The 22,132-nt window shown below is 49.1% G+C and overlaps 1 protein-coding gene across 14 annotated transcripts in view; it reads left to right on the plus strand.

Moving 5' to 3' along the window:
• chd9 (chromodomain helicase DNA binding protein 9) overlaps positions 1-20,897 on the plus strand; it is a 63,693-nt gene extending 42,796 nt beyond the window's left edge. For 7 of the 14 annotated variants that reach the window (XM_069181276.1, XM_069181275.1, XM_069181283.1 and 4 more), the window contains 22 exons: positions 49-216; positions 882-1,061; positions 1,239-1,349; positions 1,556-1,752; positions 2,202-2,401; positions 3,102-3,261; positions 4,999-5,088; positions 5,943-6,046; positions 6,327-6,444; positions 6,927-6,984; positions 7,294-7,342; positions 7,577-7,796; positions 8,113-8,318; positions 8,450-9,364; positions 10,147-10,310; positions 11,139-11,381; positions 13,101-13,275; positions 13,589-13,722; positions 14,378-14,602; positions 14,748-14,885; positions 15,284-15,388; positions 15,569-20,897. In XM_069181276.1, the coding sequence (XP_069037377.1) occupies positions 49-216; positions 882-1,061; positions 1,239-1,349; positions 1,556-1,752; positions 2,202-2,401; positions 3,102-3,261; positions 4,999-5,088; positions 5,943-6,046; positions 6,327-6,444; positions 6,927-6,984; positions 7,294-7,342; positions 7,577-7,796; positions 8,113-8,318; positions 8,450-9,364; positions 10,147-10,310; positions 11,139-11,381; positions 13,101-13,275; positions 13,589-13,722; positions 14,378-14,602; positions 14,748-14,885; positions 15,284-15,388; positions 15,569-16,501 (4,893 nt within the window). In that variant the 3' untranslated portion in view covers positions 16,502-20,897. The remainder of the gene's footprint in view (positions 1-48; positions 217-881; positions 1,062-1,238; positions 1,350-1,555; positions 1,753-2,201; positions 2,402-3,101; positions 3,262-4,998; positions 5,089-5,942; positions 6,047-6,326; positions 6,445-6,926; positions 6,985-7,293; positions 7,343-7,576; positions 7,797-8,112; positions 8,319-8,449; positions 9,365-10,146; positions 10,311-11,138; positions 11,382-13,100; positions 13,276-13,588; positions 13,723-14,377; positions 14,603-14,747; positions 14,886-15,283; positions 15,389-15,568) is intronic. The other 7 variants (XM_069181278.1, XM_015368481.2, XM_069181282.1 and 4 more) reach the window with 5 other exon arrangements.
• Positions 20,898-22,132: the final 1,235 nt, after the last annotated feature.

The raw sequence follows: 22,132 nt of genomic DNA on the forward strand, positions 1-22,132 counted from the left end.
TGATCCAGGCCTCAGGCTTTTAGCTTCTCTCCGTGTGTGCGTCTGCAGGCTCAGGCTCGCTGCCACCGGATCGGGCAGAACAAGGCTGTGAAGGTGTACCGGCTCATCACCCGGAACTCGTACGAGCGCGAGATGTTCGACCGCGCCAGCCTGAAGCTGGGCCTGGACAAGGCTGTCCTGCAGAGCATGAGCGGGCGCGAGAACAGCGTGGGCGGTGTAAGTGTGCAAGTGGTCACGCTACTCCTATCCTGGCGTCTTTGCACTGGCTTCCCATCACGTTTTGTGTCGACTTTTAAAATCCTCATGGTCACCTTAAGTCTCTGTATGGCTTGGCACCTCTGTACCTTTCTGATTTATCACCCTACTCCCCACCTGGCAGCCTTTGTTCATCTAATTCTGGCCTCCTGTCTGTACCCCAAGTATGCTAGGCCCCAGGGCTCTGGAATTCTATCCCTAAGGATAACAGAGTCGCATTCCCTGAGCACTTTCAGATCTAGACTCCTAACCTTCTTTAGAAGGGCTTTTATCTCTGATTCTGTCTGCCCTGTTACATACCTCCTGCATTCCGGACCCTTGCTGGAATGTGTTCATTCTGCTCCGTCGTGATCAGGGAGCAGCCTCTGAAGCCTAAACGGGCCCCATGCCACTCTTCCCTGTAAAGGGGGCGAGGGGCTGATTTTTCCGCCATGCCAGACGTATTTCCATCTTAAAAGAAGATTTAAGATCGGGGCAACATTCCCTGGAATTTTTTTTTTATTCTTTCCTTGGACTCTTCACCTTAGCTCGAGGTTCTCTTCCATACTCCATTAATGAAGACTTCTTCGTTAATAAAGCCCGTCCAGTCACTGAGTGAGGCCGAGTTTTCCGTTGCCTCCCAACAGATCCAGCAGCTTTCCAAGAAGGAGATCGAGGACCTGCTTCGTCGGGGGGCATACGGGGCCATTATGGATGAGGAAGATGAGGGCTCCAAATTCTGTGAGGAAGATATCGACCAGATCCTCCAGCGCAGAACCAAGACCATCACTATTGAGTCTGAGGGCAGGGGCTCCACCTTTGCCAAGGTACAGAACACTTCACTCAGGACTTATGATTTTTAATTCTTCTTGTACTTATATGTCTTAATTATGTGTGGAATTTCTCCTTGAGCGAGTAATTTCTGAAGCACTGCCACTTATTTAGGGGGAAAAATAAGGCAGCATTCTGTGTGGACTGCTCTGAATGAACGGTTTCTCTTATAGGCCAGTTTTGTGGCATCCGGAAACAGGACAGACATTTCTCTGGATGATCCAAATTTCTGGGACAAGTGGGCAAAAAAGGCAGAGATTGACCTGGACACTATCAATGGCAGAGTGAGTGCTGTAGCGCAGCTATCTTGCATTTTCCTAGACTTTGCAGTCGTCTTTCCTTTCTTCTGCAATCTTTTCTCCATTTCTCTTCACCTCTTTTCCTTCCGTTAGCATCTTTCACCTTTCTTCTTGTCTTTCTGATGCGTTTCCTTTAACTCCTTATTCACCCTCCTCCGTTTGGCTCTGTCTCTCCTGATGTGCCCCAACAGAACAGCCTCGTGATCGACACGCCGCGGGTCAGGAAGCAGACCCGCCCTTTCAGCGCCACAAAGGATGAGCTGGCGGAGCTGTCGGAGCCGGAGAGCGAGGGGGACGACAAGCCCAAACTCCGCCGCCCGTACGACAGGCTCAATGGCTACGGCCGCACCGAATGTTTCCGCGTGGAAAAGAACCTTCTGGTTTACGGGTGAGCCATCTGAGCCTTGCCCCTTTCCCCCATCTTCCTGGTCCTGGCAGCCCGACATTTCAGGGAATGAATGTGGGAAATCCACTTCTCTGCGTTTAGATGATTGCAGAAGTTGAATGACAGGTGGCGATAACGGCAGCGTAAAGAGGCGACTCTTTGCGACACAGCGGGTCATCGTAGCCAGAGGGAGATGGTTTGTGTGCGAGTCCCCTGACGTCTGTGAAAAGTATCTGAGCGTGAGGGCCACAGGGGGTCTCCCTCGTTTGCTTACAAAGCTCAAGTTTTGTTGGCACTTGCTGTTTTTTTCTCTCCGTTTTTCAGGATTTGACCGTGCTTCTCTCTCGCCTGTGCCGTATCTCTTTTCTTTGAGATTCTGCTGTGGTTTTGCCGGGCTTCACAGTGCTTTTCCCATGGTGTCGAGCTGTAAACGGGCCTGTCTCGTGTGCTAGGTGGGGCCGGTGGAAGGACATCCTCTTGCACGGGCGTTTCAAGAGGCAGCTGAACGAGCACGACGTGGAGATAATCTGCCGGGCTCTGCTGGCCTACTGCCTGGTGCACTACCGCGGGGATGACAAAATCAAGAGCTTCATGTGGGACCTGATCGCGCCCACAGAAGACGGCCAGACCAAGGAGCTGCAGAACCACCTGGGTATGGTGGCTGTTGAGGTGGGGGGGGGGGTGAACAAGGACACCACCTGAAGCTGTGTGTAGTAAGAGTCCTGGTCTAGTCCCTCTCCGTGGACGCAGACAGGCAATCTTACTGAAGGTGCTCTCTTGGGTGTGACATGCCCTCCATGTAGGGAACTCCCTACAAAAGGCCCCACCTCTAAGTAGAGGCTTATCCAGGGTGCTGCCTTTAACAGCACGGGGGCCAGACAGGGTTCAGAACTGCCTCTGCTGATTCATGACTCCTAAACAAGGCAGAGGAAATTGTTTTACTTATCTTGATAGGGTTTTGCCTCGGTGCAGTGAGTTGCACTTTGTAGTCCCTTGTTGAAATTGATTAAAATTAATTAAAAGATTTGATGATGGCACTTGTAAGGTGGCAGAGATCCATTAGTTTGAAATCCAGGCAGTTTTGGTTCCTGTAAGGCTTTTCTGAAACAGGCCTGTTTCAAGAGTTGTAACACTAGAATTAGTAGGTACAGAAGTGCTACTAAGGGATTGTGGGCATGTCCCTCTCTTGTGTCCTATTTTAGACAGGTGGTCTGTTCAGTCCTCTCTTTGATCCTTATACAGCTGTCTAATAATAAAGGTTCCAATTTTAGGCTGAACTGTACAATCCAGTGTGTCATTTCCTTCTGTGCCCAAAATACAAGGAGACTGACGGTGTGTCCCTTCTTGTCCAGGTCTGTCTGCTCCAGTGCCCCGAGGGCGGAAGGGGAAGAAGGTGAAGACGCAGCCAAGCTCCTTCGACATCCAGAAGGCGGAATGGATCAGGAAGCACAATCCGGAGCACCTCCTCCAAGACGACGGTTACAAGAAGCACCTCAAACACCACTGCAACAAGTGAGCACTGCCGTCTCCTAGCAACCGCTCCCGGCAACCACATCCTAACAACCGCCTCCTTCGCTGCCCGGGGGCACGGCTGCCTCGGGGCTCAGCCTCACTACAAAGATTGAGTAGCACCGCCAGTCTTCGTGGTCGTTTCAGGATCGCTGTGCAGCTGCTGGAGCCCTCGAGCAATGAAATGTAACAGAAACGTGTGATTTTTATCACATTTTTAGTTCTCTTCGGATTGTTCTGTGAATCAGTTTTATTCATCCATAGCACTGCAGGAATATCTTGGCACAGTACTTTGTAAAGAAATGTGCACATTTGTTATTTTCCTCTAAAAAGAGTTTTGTATCTCTGCATCTTTTGACACAGAGCCCATAGTGTCCATAGAAAGTTCCCCTTTGTTTTTTGGGCAGGACTGCTGAACGGCATTATTAACAGTCACTGAGGGCTGAGCCAACATTGTGACAAAGGAGAGTCTGGCTGATCAGGATTTTTTTCATTAACTCGTCAATTTTTCCTCAACCAGACTGTTTTCCTTTCATTTTAATTTCATAATTATTAATCATCTCATCCCCTTGAATGAGCAAGGGGGATGGGGGGGTCAAATTGGAGCCTTGTTCTTGCTCCTAATTAATTAATGATTATTTGGCTGACTCTTTTATCCAAAGTGACTTCCATTTGCACCCATTTCTTACAGCTGGGTATTTTTACTGGATAACTGGCTCAAGGGTACAACAATAGTTCTCCGCTTGGGAGTTGAACCCACGCCACCACTCCACACTTCTGCACACAGAATTAAGGAAGAACCTGTGACACTCCTGCAACAAAGCCCTCCAGCAGGGAGACTTGAGCAGGCAGCCTGTCTCTAGACAGAGACAGTTTAGCATGATGGTCCTGCGCTCTCTCTCCATTAGTGTGATTTAGTGCTGCCCTGACAACAGTGGCATTCAGCAGCTGTTCAAGGCAGCACTGCTGAAATGTGCACAGAGGATTTTATCAAAGGAAAGTTCCCCATTGTCAAAATAAATCCTAGAGCAGAGAAAGTAGCCGCACTGCCTTGGGGGAACACTGAGAAGCAAAAGCTACATGTGAGAGAATTGCTTGAAAGGCACGTGATGGATGGGGCTCACAACACTTGGAGCTCCCACCCCATGATTTCCAGTACCTGTCTGAACTGCAACAGCAGCGCCTTGTGTCTCGCGGTGGCGATGTCAGCGCATGTGGAGAACAGCTGTTCCACACTCTTCTGCACTTCTCAGACCATGGAGTTCTGGTGACGGAAACTTTAACAGGTGAATTTCACCTGAGCTTTCGACACGGGTAAGACTGAAGTCTTATAGGACTGTGTCTGGAACTTCATTGATCATTTGCTCATGCTTTTTGTTTTTTAAAAATATGGCCCTTTAAGAAAATGTTCCTTCTTTGCAGCTCTCACAGGTGTGTTGGAGCACAGATCGCAAATCCGCCTGCAGGCACAAAGAGCAAACAAAGCTCCACAGTATAAACCATGTCGGCTGGAAGTGAAACTGAAGATACAAATAGTGTTTCCTTTTCTTTATCATAGCATCTCAGCTGGCATAAATCCGGACCTGACTGTGCCTTTAACTGGAGCCAGACTAGCAGGCTGCTTTCAGGGTCACTGGCTCTGTGACGCGCGGCCCTGCTTCGTCAGCATTCCTGTGAGCTTTCTGTCCCCTTCCAATAGGCTGGAGTCCTTGCTCAGCTGGTCTGGCACTTGTTTTGCAGGGTGCTGCTCCGTGTCCGAATGCTGTACTACTTGAAACAGGAAGTGATAGGAGACCAGTCCCAGAAGGTGCTCGATGGTGTGGACTCCAGGTGAGAGAAGGACATGCACAAAAACTGAGCTTGATTTACACGAATCTTAGCTCTGTTCTGTAGGGACAGGAAGCTAGCTTTCTTATGTTTTATGGGTTTTCTGCCCACAGAGAATTTTCTATAGATCAAAGCATTTTGGTTTGTATTATTTAAGGGTTGGTGGACTGTGCAGAATATCGCTGAATGCTTCAGTTGGCCTTTTTCGAGTAGGATTCTCTTGGTTGGCTTAGGGTTAGATAACTCTTTAACAACCTAAGAGCCTTGCCAAGCACCTGAGCTGAAGCCAGTTTATAAAGCTAAAATATTTTACTTTCATATAGAAGCACTATTCATCACACACAGATGGTTTTATATACCTTCTTATTCTGGCTCCTGTGTGTCACCTTTTAATAACTCCTAGCCAAGCTGAAACTTGAATACAAGCCTCATGTAACTCCTCGTGAGTCTCATATACCATCTATACATCTGCTTCCTAAAAACAGGAAGCCCCCCATCTTTGCATTGAGCCCAGGAATAAATGTTGTGACTTAATATTAATATTGAAAAAAGCTGTCAAAAACTGACAAAGTTTCCTGTAGTGCCAGAGATTTGATAAACTTTTTTACTTAAATATTACTCTCTCAGAAGCTTTGCTCGTCTACCAAAGGATGTTAAAGGAACTTATCAAACTACTATATACTTCAAATGCAATTCTGTGAAGTGCAAATGTTGAGCCTCCCTCATGTGTGTCCCTTCAGTCTGGAAACCACGTCTACCAGCCAGAGGCTAAGCCGCGTGGGCCTAGGGTCTAGAATTGCGCTGCTAAGTTCCAGGGTGTTGTTTCTTGTGGTTATGGTTCTCTTCCTGTTCGGCAGCGAGACAGAGATTTGGGTTCCTGAGCCAGACCACTCGGAGCTTCCAGCTCACTGGTGGGACACAGAAGCGGACAAGAGCCTCCTTATTGGCGTTTATAAGCATGGTGAGTCAGGGCCTGACCGCGCTGCTGGTCGGTGTTAACGCACTATTGTATTCCAGACCATAGCTGCAGATTTTGTTGTCCGTACTGAAAGTTGTCAGTTTTTCAAGGCTAAGTTAAGATGTCTCCAGGGTCATGTCATGTTGCCTTAATGATATTTGGGCTTGATCGTGCACAGATGCCGCCCGTAGGGTTTTTATTGGTGTCTGAAGGCAGCAGGTGTGGGTTTGCGGGAGATCAGTATAAACACTTTTTCCCTCTCTTGCTGTTGTTGCTTGGACAGGGTACGAGAAGTACAACACCATTCGAGCGGACCCCGCCCTCATCTTCCTAGAGCGCGTGGGGCGGCCGGACGATAAGGCCATCGCCGCAGAGCAGCGGGCCAACGACTTCATGGATGGGTAAGAGCTTCAGTCTCGTCAGACCCACGCAGGGCACTCTGCGAAGGGCATCAGACCCTAGTAAACCTCACAGCCTCACGTGGAGAATGATATGCTGGACCAAATTCACTAGATGGCTGACAGGCATTCAGGTTAGGCGTGGACTCCGATGAAGCTGAAAGTTCAGCCAGTCAGGTGGGGAGGAGAACTCTGCCAAAAAATGCAGTATAAAAGTTAAGATTAATACCCATTATGAACATTGATAAACAATACACTGAGAGCACTCTTATTTTTTTCCAGTCATCCGGCTCCTGATTCCTTTAATCTCTGGAGTGCTTTGTAGCCATGGAAACTGACACTCCTTTCATTTCATGGTTTTCTACTGTTAATATTGTGGCATAACTTGTTTTCCTGTACTTGGAAACTTTGCCTGTGTGTGTGTGTAGATTTGCACACTGTGTGCCATTTAACATACTCTGAACATCTGTCCGTATGTCGCACAGGGACGGCGATGACCCAGAATACAAGCCAGCTCCAGCCCTGCTGAAAGACGATATCGAGGTGAGGCCTCACGACATGAAGCTTGCAGGAGATAAGCTTTATCTCATAGGTAGCAGTAGGACCAGTCTTAACTGGCTTGCGTTTCATGGGTCTTTCACACACTGCGTCTAAAATAGAATAAATCAGCTATACCTTGCTTTATAATACAGAAATTAGAGTAATCCTTTGAAAAGTATGTTATGCAATCTGGACAGTTCTGATGGGTCTGAAGGAAATGGAGTCTAATTCCAGCGCTGCAGTGAAGCTGAACTGACTTGAGTGTCAATCAGCGGGGCTGTAGGTCTTCACAGGCTGCCTTGTTCTTTCCAGGATGATGCCTCGTCCCCTGGAGACCTGGTTATTGCAGATGGTGGAGGAGGTGGGTGTCAGGCTATTTGCTGTTTTGCTCTGCAATGTAAGGCGCATGAGGTGCAGTGATCAGAGTGCACTGAGATCCAGATGGGTTTTTTTTGGCCTTTTTTTTAAGTAGCTTAAGTTTAAAATGTTGAACAAGTGTGGCATCAGATGGGCTTCAGACTAGAAGTGGTTGCCATGCAGGGTCCATCGGCTTTAATCTCGATCCCTCTCGGTTTTTGTTTTGACCTGCCGCCAGAAGGGGGGATGTTAATGGAAGGAGACGCCTTGTACTGGCCCCCACCCTCAGCCCTGACCACACGGCTGCGCCGGCTCATCACCGCCTACCAGCGCAACACCAAGAACCGCCAGATCCAGCACATCCAGCAGGCCCTGCCGGCTCAGCCCAGTGCCCTGCTGTCCACCCTCAACGACAACATCAACCCCAAGATAGCCGCCAAGATCGAGCGGCAGCAGAGGTGAGTGGCTCGCAGACCCCACTGCGGTTCCAAGGGGGCTCAACTCCCGCAGGCTTTCACGGCACACCAAAATCTTCAATAGCTAAACTAAATTAGTTCAGTTACGTCAATCAGTTGACTTACAAGAACCTTAAATTAGGATGAGTACATCAATTCCCTCAAAATGTTTTCTGTTAAGTGATGAATTCCAACTGTAAGTAAAATCCGGATTCCCAGATGCGCTCACGAGCGCCCCCTGATGGCCTCAGCTGTAAGAGCCCGCATTGGCGTCTTTCACCAGCGCTGTGCCTTTTGTGCTTGGTGCCCCCCCCCCCAGGTGGACACGGCGGGAGGAGGCCGACTTCTACCGCGTGGTGTCGACGTTCGGTGTGGTTTTCGACCCGGAGCAGGGCCGCTTCGACTGGACCAAGTTCCGGGCCATGGCGCGGCTGCACAAGAAGACCGACGACAGCCTGCAGAAGTACCTGTGCGCCTTCACGGCCATGTGCCGCCGCGTGTGCCGGCTGCCGCCCAGGGAAGGGGGTGAGTGAGATGTGTGCCGCCTGGGCACTAGAGGAGCCCGATCTGACCCGTTTGGAGGAACCCGGGGGGGGGGGGGGGAAGAACCATTGGGCTCCCCGTGGCTGAGAGGTGGTTTGGTTTTCCGTTTCCAGAATCGGTGGACCCCTCCATCTCCATCCAGCCCATCACAGAGGAGCGGGCGTCGCGAACGCTCTACCGGATCGAGCTTCTGCGCAAGGTCCGGGAGCAGGTGCTGCGCCACCCCCAGCTGTACGAGCGGCTCCAGCTGTGCCAGCCGGGCCCGGACCTGCCGGTGTGGTGGGAGCCCGGCGCGCACGACCGGGACTTGCTCATCGGTGCCGCCAAGCACGGGGTGAGCCGCACCGATTACCACATCCTGCGCGACCCCGAGCTCTGCTTCATGACGGCCCAGAGCAACTACAGCCAGAACAAGGGGGCCCAGTCCCGCACCCCCACCCCTCTCCTGCTCCCCCAGTACCAGGCCATGGTGGCGGGGTCCCCCCTCGCCGCCCAGCCCCGGCCGCCCGACCCCAGGGCGGCCCAAGTGGAGGAGCCCAGGCAGCGGGCGGAGCACTTGAAGGAGGAGCCGCCCACGTCCGAGGAGGAGGGGGCGGAGCGGAAGGGCAAGGCGGAGCAGTGGAGCCCCAGGTCGGGGGCCCAGACCCAGGGCTTGGTGGACAGCAAAGCCGGGGGGCAGGTGAAGGGCGAGAGCGAGCGGCGCAGCATGGTGGCTGCCAGGACGGAGCCGCTGACGCCCAACTCGGTCGCCAAGAAGCAGAAGCGAGGCAGCAAGCGGGGGCGGAGGCAGGGCCGGCGGGCTTCCTGCACGGACTCCGACACGGAGCGCTCGTCCTCCTGCTCCTCCTCTCGCTCCTCGTCGTCCTCCTCCTCGTCTTCCTCCTCCTCTTCCTCGTGCTCCCGCTCTGGGTCCAGCTCCTCGTCTTCCTCTTCCTCCTGCTCCTCCGGCTCCTCCTCCTCCTCTTCGTCCTCCTCCTCCTCCTCTTCCGAGGACAGTGACAGCGACAGGGAGGACAGGAAGGCGAGTGGTGAGTGAGGGCGGCGAGGAGTCGCTTCTTATACCTCTGATCCCCTTAACGTGCTCTGAGATTTCCGCTACGGTAAGATCAGAAAATAATTCCTTACACTTATAGAGCACTTTTCTGGACACTCCCCTCAAAACACTTTCCCCCACCCCACCTGGATGGTAGCGACAGCAGCCATAGTGCACCAGTGCGCTCAGTGGGGAGGAGAGCAGAGTGACGAAGGCATTATTAGGAGGCCATAGCGGGTAAAGGCCAGTGGGGAACTTGGCCAGAATGTCAGGGTAACACCTGTGATTTGTAATGACCACAGAGTTAGGACCTCAGTTTTACATCTTCTCCGAAGGATGGCGCCTTTTTACGGTATAGTGTCCCGTCACTATACTGGAGCATTAGGACCACACAGACTGCAGGCTGAGCGCCCTCTGCTGGCCCCCACTAACACCACTTCTAGCAGCAGCCTTAGTTTTTCTCGGGTCGTCTCCCATCCAGGTACTGACCAGGCTCGCAGCTGCGGGGCTTCAGTTGGTTGTCAGGTGTGAGTTGCAGGGTGAAGTTGATATGGCTGCTGGCCTCCCATAAAATGCGAGGTATTGTGTGATGTTTATGTATTTGAGGTCGTAGCGTAATTGAAGAAAACTTCACCCACAACTCCATCCTACCTTCCATTAGATATGATGCAATTTTTCATAGAATAGATTACCTAAAAGAAAATAATTGCCTACTTACTGAATTCTTTGCGTGCTAAGCCGTGAATCCAGTAGCTGATGATGTGGGATTCCTTGCAGTTGCGGAGGCAGCGAAGATCAAGGGTTTTGACGAAGATAGCGTGGCGTCTCTCAGCACCACCCAGGACGAGACACAAGACAGCTTCCTCACTGATAACGGCCTGCACAGCTCCTCCCATGCCTTTCAGGGCGGGTACATGCTGGCTGCCTCCTACTGGCCAAAGGTAAGATCTCGGCTCCGGCAGCCTCTCCAGGCTGTTGTGGCCTCTGATGTGCAGTTTGTCCAACCTTTAAATATTTTTGTTTTGCAGAAGATAATACTGACTTAACAGTAATTTAGAGTTCATTTGTATAAGATAGCTCAGAATTCTGTTAGCGATAAACACTTTTTCAGTGTTACCGAAGTATATGAAACTTATTGAAGTGATACCTGCCACTTAGTTACTGTTGTTGGTATTCTGTATTAAAATGGTTTAACATCTTGTCACAAAAGCTGCTTCAAATCATTTTATATCCTTTTGGTATAAAACGGTTGTTCAGTTGAGTGGCCATGTTATCAGAACTTTTAGCGAGTCGACACTGTGCTATTGGATATAAAACGGCCAATGCAAGTTTTCAAACTTAAAAAAAACATTTCAAGTGCTCATGTTTAGGAAGGTTCACAGCATAAGCCATTTTATTTGCTCATTGAAAATCTAAACCTTCAAAGAAATCAGGCTAAAAATCTCGATGCACAGCAGCCACTATTCTTAAAATCCTTGATTATAAACGCTCAGAATGAACAGAGAAGCACAAAGCAGAGGGCACAAGGTGTACCTCTGCAGAACTGTTTTTAAAACCAACTTTATGAAAAGAGTCGTGGGCGCATTGGCTTCAGCTTTGCAGACAGCTGGATGAGATCCTTGAATCGGCAAGCTAATCACCTACCCTAATGGCCCCCTCTTGTTTGTAACTGTTCCCAAGATCATCCTCGTGGGCGGGGGCCGCACCTCCCACCTCCCCCTGCGCGCTGGCCTGGCGGCGGGGTCTCACCTTGTCCTTCTCGTTGGCAGGACCGGGTCATGATCAACCGGCTGGACAGCATCTGCCAGGCAGTGCTGAAGGGGGCGTGGCCCGCGGCGCGGAGGGGCTACGAGGGCAGTGCCGTGTCCTCCTTTTACACCACCAAGCTCCTGGACAGCCCCAGCGACCAGGGGGGCCCACCCGGCCCCCGAGAGGACCCCGCACAGTCGCCTCAGATGTCAAAGGTGAAGAAGCATGTACGAGAAAAGGAGTTTACAGTGAAAATCAATGACGTATGTTTATTTTTTATTCCCTCTAGGACCTGAATGCAAATTGCGGTGTACAGCATGTTTTTTATTTCCCTGCAAATGGCTGCCTACGGCATTTTTTTCTCTTCTTCTGCCTGTATTGGGTACACTGTGGATCTACATGGGCTTCCAGGGCAGTAATGCTATGAGCAGTAACATCCTTATACCAGCTTCTGGGAAAGCTATGCGAATGATTATTTTTGAATTGGCATATTATGGATTTTCTTTCTCTTATCTCCCAAGTCTTGGCTGGTTTAAAGGTGCTTCCTGGTCTTTTTTTTTTTGGTGTGATCTCTTTACTGGTTTCTGAAACCACCAGGCTGTGTGGAGAGTGCCTGCTTTCTGTAGACTGACAAAAGGCATGGCTTTGCTTATGATTGCAAAACAAAGCCCAGACACCAGCAGATGGAGCTTCCTTTGTCATTTTCATATTAGGTGTCTCTAAGTATTTTTATAGATAGACTTACACATTTACTACAAGAACCAAATATTTAGGTTCCCAAAACACTGCTAATAAGTAATGACTCTTCATGGAATTCTTGCCCACTGTTGATTAAAAAGGCTCCTAGTCTTAAGATTACAATTGAGGCTGTTAACACAGGTTAACTTTTTGCAAGTGGGGTTTATCAGTATTGACCATCACGTGATGAAATCTGCAGAGCAAGTCCGAAGTGTGGCAGTATGGTTCACCAGCATTGCTCCAGCCCTCCCACAGATACACACACATGCCTGGCTCTTCATTCCCTTCACGCCAACACAGGTGCTCATAGTTCCCCAGCGGTTCTCCGCTGCTGGTGCACTGACTTAAAGGGAAGGACTCGAGACGTCCTGTTTAAAGAGCTGTCTCTCCACTGTGCCGGGAGTAGGAGCTTTCATGATCACCGTGGTTTAAGTTTCTTGCCTTTCTTTCCCCTCAGTGAAATTGACTCTAAAATACTGTGAAACTGCGGAGAAGGGAATGACTTCAGGCAGTTGAGTTCAGCCCTGTCAGTTTTGGCTTCAGGGTGAATATGACCAGCATCCTGTATCCCCTTTGTTTTCTAGACTTGCATCTCCCAGTAGGGATGGAATTTGAGAGCTCTGCTTTTCTCACTACTCCCACCCGCCACCCCCGGTGGCTCCACACAGCTCTGACAGGGCTTGTCTTTTATTCTAGCGCTAGTTAAGAGAAAATCCTTGTAAAATAGTTTTTTTTTTTCAAACATCGGAACTAGTACATGAATGAAAGGAGAGCAAATTGCCTGGGCTTGTTCTGTTAAGATGGGGCTCCTGGTAGGAAGGACCGAATGCACTAAGAACAAAAGCCTATCGCCCTGTCTGTTTTGCAGTTTTCATTGTTTTGATGCAGTTAAACTTGTTGTTTTCAGGAAATGCCTCTCTTTGATGAAAGAAATTTCAAGAGGGAGCAGGGAAAAAAAGCAGGCAGATTTGAAGCAGTTACTTCAAGATCACTGGCGTGCCTGCGCTTCCATAAGCACATGTAGAGTTGCACATGGTGTTCTCTCTCACACACACACACACATACACACACACACAGCACTGCAAGGTGTGCACCTGACTGCACGTGCACAGACATGGCCTCCCAGCGCAGGCACAGCCCCAGTGCTCTGACAGCCACTCCTTCAGCCTGCCTGCTGCTCACAGCGCTGAGCTGCCCTGCGGGGTGTCTGAAGGCCCCACCTCTGACCTTTCCTCTTACTGCAGCAGGAAGGTAGCTTGAAGCTGACTTTCCAGAAGCAGGGCCTCCCTCAGAAGAGGCCCCTGGAGGGCGAAGACGGGCCGCTGGGGCAGCAGCAGTACCTGGCCCGGCTCCGGGAGCTGCAAAGTGCCTCCGACACCAGCCTGGCCGACTTCACCAAACCCTTGCCCACTGCCGCCGGTACGTCAGGTTGGGGTCAGGGGGGGTTAACGAGGCACGAGGCTGATGGGTTACCAGTGCCTTGTCAACAATACAAAACCAGCTACCCATGAAGACGGCAGATGCTGAAACTTGTTTTTGCATCTGGGCCAACTGGTTTTTCTTCTGCAGATGTTAATGTACTAAGTAGAGATAGCGGGAACTGATAGATGGGGAGGGAGAGGTTTGGTGGTCATGAGTTTTTTTTTGGGGGGGGAACCTGGTTTGTAAGAGAATGTCACCCGCACGCGAGGATTGCGGTCTCGGGTGCTGACGGCGTGCTCCGTTTCCCCAGGGGCCGCGGGCCCGGTGCGTGCCAACGGGGCCCTGGACGGCCAGCCCGTGGTGAAGAAGAGACGCGGCAGGCGGAAGAATGTGGAAGGCATGGACCTCCTCTTCCTGAACAAGAACAGATCCACTCCTGACCATGTAAGAACAAAGTGCTCCCTCCCTCCCCACCCACTCCTACCCATCACCAGTGCCGCACTCCCGTTCCAGGAGCTCGGGGCAGCCAGCCAGCTGCAGGGAGAAAGCCTGGCTGCCCACAATGACAGGAAGCTGTGTCTCGGCAGCTGCTCGTAAATGTGCCAGAATGAAGGAACGTGTTAAGAATGCCAGCTTCCCCCTGCACACTCGCACACACTCGCTCGTGGCCTTCTCCTCCCCCTCTTTAACATCTGCGCTTGGGTTTTTTTTTTTTTATCGGTTCAGGTGTTGAAGCTGGGGAGTAACATGCTCTGCTGTACCAGAACCAGGCTCTTCAAGGTCGTTCGTCAGAGTTGTGTCTACAGAAAGTAACCATGGCCAGTATCATGGGAAATTGTGCAAACATGGCCAAAGGGAGTCAGGACGTTTCACGAACCAGTTTCTCCGAGTCGGAAGTTACCTTTAAAATGTGTTTTAAAAAATGCATTTTGAAGAGCCTGGTTTAAATTATGATTATGGAAAAAAATGAAGTTGCGCGCTACGTTATTCAGCTGCTTGTGCTGTAATCGTAAATATCGGCGCCTCTACGTGGTCGCTAGCTTATCTTCCACCTCGGGCAGGACTTTCAGTCTGAAATGATTGTGTGTCCGGCCCGTAGGTCGGTCCGGGAGTCGGGGGCAGCGCTCAGGCCAGTCCTGCTGTGGTCCCTGGGCTGGGGTACGGGCCTAGCCAGGCACCGGTGGACACGGAGAGCAGGGTGCCTGTCATTAACCTGAAGGATGGGACTCGGCTAGCTGGCGACGACGCCCCCAAGAAGAAGGACCTGGAGCAGTGGCTGAAGGAGCACCCTGGATACGTGGCCGACGTGGGAGCGTTCATCCCCGTGAGTCTCCATCGCCACCCCCAGTCCTTTCTCTTCCCCCGCAACGGGCCCAGCGCTGTGGCGGCATGCCCCGCTGGCATTGTTCGTTAATATTTTGGTGCCGTATGCGGTTAAATGAAAACGTCCTTTCTCTCCGCCTCTCCAGGGTCTGAACAAGATGACGTTTCAGGACGGCAGGCCGAGGCAGAAGAGGCATCGGTGTCGCAACCCCAATAAAATCGACATCAACAGCCTGACCGGCGAGGAGAGGGTGCAGATCATCAACAGGAGGAACGCCAGAAAGGTACAGAGCGCCCTCACTCCGCCAGACAGCACCATCTGCAGAGGAGCCTGTCTGCCCATTAACTCTTCTTCACTGTTGACAAGCTAGCCAGGGAACAAGAAGAGCTCAATTTCACCCTGAAAAGCTGTTGAGCTTCAACAAAGAGAGGGAAAGTAAATAAGATACATACTGGCAAATGAGGCCCTTTCAGTAGAGGGCTGCGAGTTGAAATTGTGTGTAAACCACCAACGGTTGGCTCTTTACAGGGAAGCTTATTTACATTTGTGTTTAAAACCTTGCAGCCTTTTTTTCCCCCCTCACATTAAAAAGGGTGAGCTGCGAGAGTGGAGCTGTGCCTCTGTTCTGCACAGAGCCCTTCTTTGGGAAGCCCTGACGAGAGCTCGTGGTCTTCCCCACAGGTGGGCGGTGCCTTTGCCCCTCCTCTGAAGGACCTGTGCCGGTTCTTGAAGGAGAACCCGGAGTATGGCGTGCCCCCGGAGTGGGCCGACGTGGTGAAGCGGTCGGTGAGTCACTCCTCTGTTCTTTTTCCCCAGGCTCGTTCCTGTGGGTTTTATAAAGGTGAACAGCAATTTTACATTTGGTTTATTGGCGTTGGGTGTCGATATTAGAATCTTTGTGTGTCTGTTTCTGTGATACAGTTCGTAAGCCCCGTTTCTTCTGGGTTTTTTTTTCTCCCTGATCAGGGCTTCCTTCCAGAGAGCATGTTTGACCGGATCCTGACGGGACCGATCGTGCGTGAGGAAGTGAGCCGGAGAGGGCGACGGCCCAAGAGTGAGATGGCCAAGGCGGCGGCGGCAGCAGCGAACGCCAGCGCCGCGACCCTTTCCATCAACCCCCTGCTGTCCAACGGCCTGCTTTCGGGGATGGACCTGTCCAGTCTGCAGGCCCTCCAGCAGAACCTTCAGAGCCTGCAGTCCCTGCATCTCACTGCCGGTCTCATGGGGCTGCCAGGGGGACTGGCCGCCGCAGGGGACGCCAACAACCTCGCCGCCATGTTTCCCATGATGCTCTCGGGCATGGCCGGCCTGCCGAACTTGCTGGGTATGGGCGGCCTGTTGGGCAAGCCCCAGGAAGGAGCTGGGGTCTCGGAGGACGGCACGAAAAAGGGAAACGGCGGCAGCGGCGACTCTTCCTCCTCGGCTTCTAAGACGCCCGTGCCTACAGACACGAAAGGCGAAAGGACAGAAGGTCAAGGCGCTGACCAGTGCCCGAGTGACCCTTCGACCTCAGGCGCCACCGCGCCCCTAAGTGCTTCAGCTGTGGCTGCTGCGGCTGCTTCCTCTAACCACCCGTTAGCTCTTAACCCCTTGTTACTCTCCAGTATGCTGTATCCAGGGATGCTTCTCACTCCAGGCCTTAATCTTCCCATTTCCGCGTTGTCTCAGTCCGGCGTGTTCGACGCGCAGCAACAGAGCACGAGTGCCCGCCCGGCCGCCACCGCCTCAGGGGAGACCCCGCGGGGGGCCGGCGGGAGCACGCCGGCCAAGGGCCAGGAGCCCGGCGAGCAGAAGGAGAACAGTGCCGAGGAGGGCTCGGAGAAGGCCGGGTCTTCGTCGTCCGAGTCCGAAGGCTCCTCCTCGTCGTCGGAGGACTCGGACTCCAGCAACGAAGACTGAGCCCCGTGTAGTCTCGATATAAATATATATATTTATATATAGATAACCCTGCACTTACGTTGTGTTTTTTTTTCTTTGTAAATATCAAAAACGGAAGAAAGTGTTGTGTCATTTAAAAAAAAAAGAAAAAATGAAAAAAGAAAAGATCCCTATCTAGAACTGAAATGAAATTTCAGTGTTTGTTCAAAGGTACAATATTGTTTTGAAAGACAATTTGCATGTAAACCTTTATTAGATTTCTGAAATACATGAACTTGTATAACACAATGGTGTACAATTGCAACAGATAAAAAAAAGGCATTATTATAATTTTGTTGGGGTTTAATTTTATTAAAAAAAGAGAAAATTAATGCTCGAGCCGAGCTGTACATTTAATATATTTGGAGTGGGGATAAAAAACACAGGACTTTATACATATTTTGATTTAATTTGTAAATAGTTTTACAGCCTCCTTGACACTTATAATTTACAGATCAAACTTTGGAAAACTCAGCAATAACTCGGGCAGCTAATGAATGTCACAGAAGCTGTAGATTCTACATGTTCTTTGCCATTTTTCTGCAGATCCTAAAGAAGCTGTTGCTCCCTTCAGTGTGGTTTGCTTTGGTGCTCCAGGCATGTCTTTGTGCGGTCTTACTCCTGCTGTGCTGGTTCTCCGTCTAGAAAGTGCTTTGTGTGATATTAGGGAAGGAATAAAGGTGACAGATTAACAGTATATAGGCCTTTTGGCTATCGCTGTATACATCACACGCCTATCTACGTGTGTGTGTATATATATATAATGTATATAATTGTTTTCTTTTAGCAATGGGTTGTCTTAACTGCACTTTAGGTTCTTATGTGCTCTTGCACAGGTCAGTAACAGAGGCCTTGTGCTAGAAGGCACCTGTTTTCTGTGGATAAACACCGATAAACCTGTTTGCTCTGTGCTGGTGCAAGTCCAGAACCACACCACTGAGTGCTAGTGGAAACCAGACAGCGGAGCGAGTCGGAACCGTGCCGAATGATAATCCGCGTGGGAACGGGAGCCGGGCTTAAAAAGAAAAAAAAAAGTTTTAGAAACGCTATCTTGAGTTGTAGTGCACTGCTGATGGGAAGAGGAAAAAAATCAACTTCAGGTACAACTGTGTGTTCGGAAGAATATTAATTTAAAATAACAAAGAGGGGAAACGAAAACCTTTCCCAGTCAGCCAACGAGAGTGGCTGTTACCTCAGCTGAGTTCTGGTGTCGAGTTTACAGCAGTTTACTTCGTTGTTAGCAGTTCAGAAATAAAAGACTCGAGTGTCCTGCACAGTGTTGTTCTCGCCTAGCTGACTGTTGTGACTACGTTGACTCACCGGGCTCTGGTGGTGTTGTGCTCTTTCATTTCCCCGATTTGGTTTTGTGTGTTTGTTTTGTTCTTTCTGGCATTTCTGCCCCACCGCCCCCCCCCCAAGGCTCAGAAGAAAAGTCTGTGAGAGAGAGCCACACTTCTGTCGGCATTGTCGTTCAGGCTTCTCCGGCTTCCTGTGCCGGGCTCTGTAGACGGTAGAGGAGGGATCAGATGTAACTGTGAGTGTGTGGTTTGTAAAGGAACAGAGTCTTGGTCGCCGGGAACTGCGTACCAGACGCCTCGCTCTCTGTTCAGTCCTTACAAACGGATCCCTGGTGTTCTGAGCAACTAAAGCGTTACGATATGAAATGAATTGTTTTGTTGCACTCAGTTGCTGACGTCAGCTCTCACGCAAAAGCAAGTATCGGTGTATTGAGGGAGGCTGTTGTAACACCATGATAAAGCTATAAATAATGAAAAGCGATGAAATTTTATAGTTTGCAATTTTATGAAGACCACTCTGCTGTTTTAATTTTTGTAGCAATAAGTGGTGTTGTGCTAAGGATCAGGATTTAGGCATAGTGTGAGCCGTTTGGGTAAGTTAGTACTTTTTTTATGAACGGCGGCAGAGGCACAGATGGAAAGCAATGCAGTATGTATAGGAAATTCCTAATGAACTGTTGCCAAATACTATACAGGCTAAATCTGTGTTCTATTCCCAGTTAGCTTGCAACACTACTAAAACTGTTAACTGAATCAGTGTGGTCTTTGCAGAGTAGAAGCTTGATGAGCTTTTGTTAATTGTTAACTTTTGTGTACCAGACTTCTTGGCCTCGTTTTTTTCCCCCCCAGACTGGAGCCATTGAGTCCTTGTGTTGCTAGTGGGATGAATGATTTAATTTTGACATTTGATCAAACCGTGACAGAAGTATTTCCGCAGGCCTTCCAGTTCGGAGCACGTTTTGCTTTGCTTTGCTCTTTTTTGTGACGTAACGTAGCGTGGAGTGTGTGTGTGTTGTGCACACCTGCACGTGCTGGCCTATAGAGACCCCCCCCCCCCCCCAGGGGGGGCTGTGCACTTCCTGAAACTGTGCAGGGCCGTGTCTGCGCCCTGCCAAGTGAGAACGAGTAACAATGCGCTGCCTTGACTGAGATGTGTGTCAAGCGCCTCAGTGCAGCACGGCGCCAATCGGAATGAAGCAGGTGTCTGGGAACTAGGCTCTGCAGAGCTAGTGCACAGTCACGCAATGGGCTGAGAGGGAGATTGCTGGCATGGAGGTATCTAAACTAGAGATGGGGGCATTTGAATAAATATGGTGGGACACTGTATATGTACTGACCCCTGTAGGAGGGCCATGATGGAGTGACGCTTTTCAGACCTGTGAAATCCATTTGTATGAGCTATTAACAAGCGCTCCTCTAAAACAGGTTGTACACAGAATCTGTGCTCTTGTTAGAGGACAAATGGTGGAGAAGACTCTGCTTGAAGGAGTTGCATTGTAATTTTCATCCACAGCTCTCATTACAGTATGCTCTACAGTAGGGGATCCCCAAAATCTCATTGCTGGGGGACAGTTTCAAGCTGTTGCCATTTTGGAATACCCCAGTTTATGACCACCTTGAATTTTTAGGTGCAGTCTATTGCAGTTGTAATTAAGTAGAATAGGTCACCTACAACAATATTTCTTGAAGTTTTATGGCTAAGGGGTCCTGACTTGAGTCTCATCTAAATGTGGATAACCCTCTGCCATTTTAATTAATTCAACCACAAAATACATACTTTTGGTATTACTGCAAGTATTGCCAGTTTAGGCATTACAGTTGCTCAGTTACCTTAATGAAGGAGTTGCCAAAAATTAGATCAACTGATTACTGAACATTTTAATTGTGGGGAGAATGTTTAGTAAAGTTTTCCCTGAGCCTAGTTTGGGAAGCTTTCTCCAATGACAGTATTACTAGTCTATTCTGGTCATGTTTTGGCATAGACTAAAAGAGATTAACCTACTTATATATAGTTAAAATAAGGAATACAGAATACTGCTGGAACAGCAGCTGAATACTGATTTTTTTCTACACAATTATCGTTTCTCCTGCTAATTGAACATGACACTCTGGTGACAGTTGTCAGCTAAAAAAACACATTTCCTAACTACAGGTCTTGCTGTTCACTCTAGTGAACGAGTGCAAAGGAAGGTTACCGTTCAATCTGAGCTCGTTAAAATCATTAGGGTGCCAGTAAATCTGCATTCAGTGCAGTCAGTGGCTTGCCATATTTTTCATCTCCTCCCCCCCTTTACGACCTACCTAGTCCTAACACTGGTGTCCAGGGTGCATTTTCAGTATTTTGGTGAGAATTTGGTCAGCAACTTTCATTTGTACCCATAAGCACCCAGCACTGGACTGTAGAGTCGGTCACTTGCATTCTGGGTTTGAACAAAAAGGTTCAAGCATTCAAATGTTATTTCCATCTAGAATAAAGATTAGAGTCCTCCACCAAACATCTCCACTTGCACTCAACCTCCACTGTGTTTTTGTCTTCAGGTATTTGACACATTTTCTAGTTAAGCAGTTTAGTCTCATTTTAATTATGTCTTGGACTTCGTTGCCCTGTCCTATTACGCTGCTGCAATTTATGGGGATATGAACTTGCTGGGACCAGGTTGTGTTAATGGATACCCCCTGCCTCAGAAAAGGTCATCTACGTGTACCCTAAATTTCAGCCAACCAATATGCAAATAGACTGTATGCAGGTGTTGCAAAAAGTATGTACACTAAGACATGAAAGGGGACAAAGGAGATCATTTATGTAAAGTAGTTGCTGAAGAAGAAAATAGCTATCCTTGCCTTGTATTTGTATCTTTTGTTTTCAGCTTGATAAAACCTTGAAAGTCATTTTAAGTTGTTTTCTTTTGGACAGTTGCAATATTTGCAAGTTGTGGTCTGTGTAGTCAAATAATGCTTTCTGTAGTGGAGGAAAAAAAAGCGTCTTAAAGTCATTTGTAATTTATTGAATTACTTTCTATGAAGTTCTATAGAGGAAATGGAAGTTTAATTATTTTTATTAAACATATTCTTTGACTATCCACGAAGTCTGTCTGTGTCCGTTATATTAACTGATGTTTCCAAAGTAAAAACTATTTTAAGATCAAATCAAGTGAATTTTGTACTTTTGTTTTTCCGTGCTTTTGCGGGGTAATGTCATTGACATCGCAAAAATATGAGGCGAGTTTATCAAAAGACAGGCACACTGTGTTCGGTTAAATAATAAAAATGCTGAACGTTTGTTAAAATTGTACAACGCACTACTAAGACCTAATTCAGGTCTTATAATTTTACTCATCCTTTTATAAACAAGATGATGCTGCAATGAAATAAGTCCCAAGAACACTCAGATGCATTCCAGGATGTAAGAGAATGTCCTATAAGGTTCAAAATAAAAAGACAAATCGCATAAGGGTCAGAAAAGCTTTTCATCTCTCTTGAGCAGCAGACAGACCTCCCACCACCCAGAGCCGGTCCCCCTGTGGGACAAGACCCTTAGCGGACCAGTGATGGACTCCTCTGTGCAACTGGTAGCCCTTGTACAGGAAGGGCCCTGCATCTGCATGATTTTATTTCAACTCCACGCTTAATGAGCCGGGCCAGCTCTTCGGGTGCTGTGGCTTTAAACGGACCTTGAAGACTACCAGAACTGGCACTGGACACCTCTGGGTAAAGGGCTGATGACGACAGTTAGCCCTTCAGGAGGCATCAGAAGAGCAAAACACAGAGGATTAGACCTGGGAAAGCTAAGGTTGCTGCTGGAAGAGGTGTTAGAGGGATCAGTAGATCACCCCGCTGTGTTTGTGGGTTCTAGTGCCCCAGTAATGTGATGGAATATGAGTATAAGGAATTATGATAATACACAAAGGGTTGACTGCACTCTGCTCAAGCCTGGCTAACTCTTGTGTTTTGGAGAGCCTTGCATTGTGTCTTGTGTTAGTAGTGCTGCACAGACCCAGGTCCAGAGGACTCTAGTCCCACCTCCCAGGCCCTGTGGTTCAGACAGTAGAGCTGCCTACAGCCTGGACTGTGCTTTAATCCTTGTGGTTCTTTGGGTGTTTGTTTAATACAGTCTAAACCCGACTTCCTTGTAATACTCTCAGCGGAAAGGACAATTTTGCTGCACATAAAACGTCAGAAATTTTAATCACGAGTCCTGCAAACCTTCTGCAGCGAGATTCGTGTGCAGAGTGGACTCTTATGTTTCCAGTCACAAACTGGTTCAGCACTTCATTCTATGAGTTTTAACAGGCTTTGCAACAGAGCGAACTAAAGC

The sequence above is a fragment of the Lepisosteus oculatus genome, chromosome 20, assembly GCF_040954835.1.
Source record: "Lepisosteus oculatus isolate fLepOcu1 chromosome 20, fLepOcu1.hap2, whole genome shotgun sequence".
Classification (NCBI taxonomy): Eukaryota; Metazoa; Chordata; class Actinopteri; order Semionotiformes; family Lepisosteidae; genus Lepisosteus; species Lepisosteus oculatus.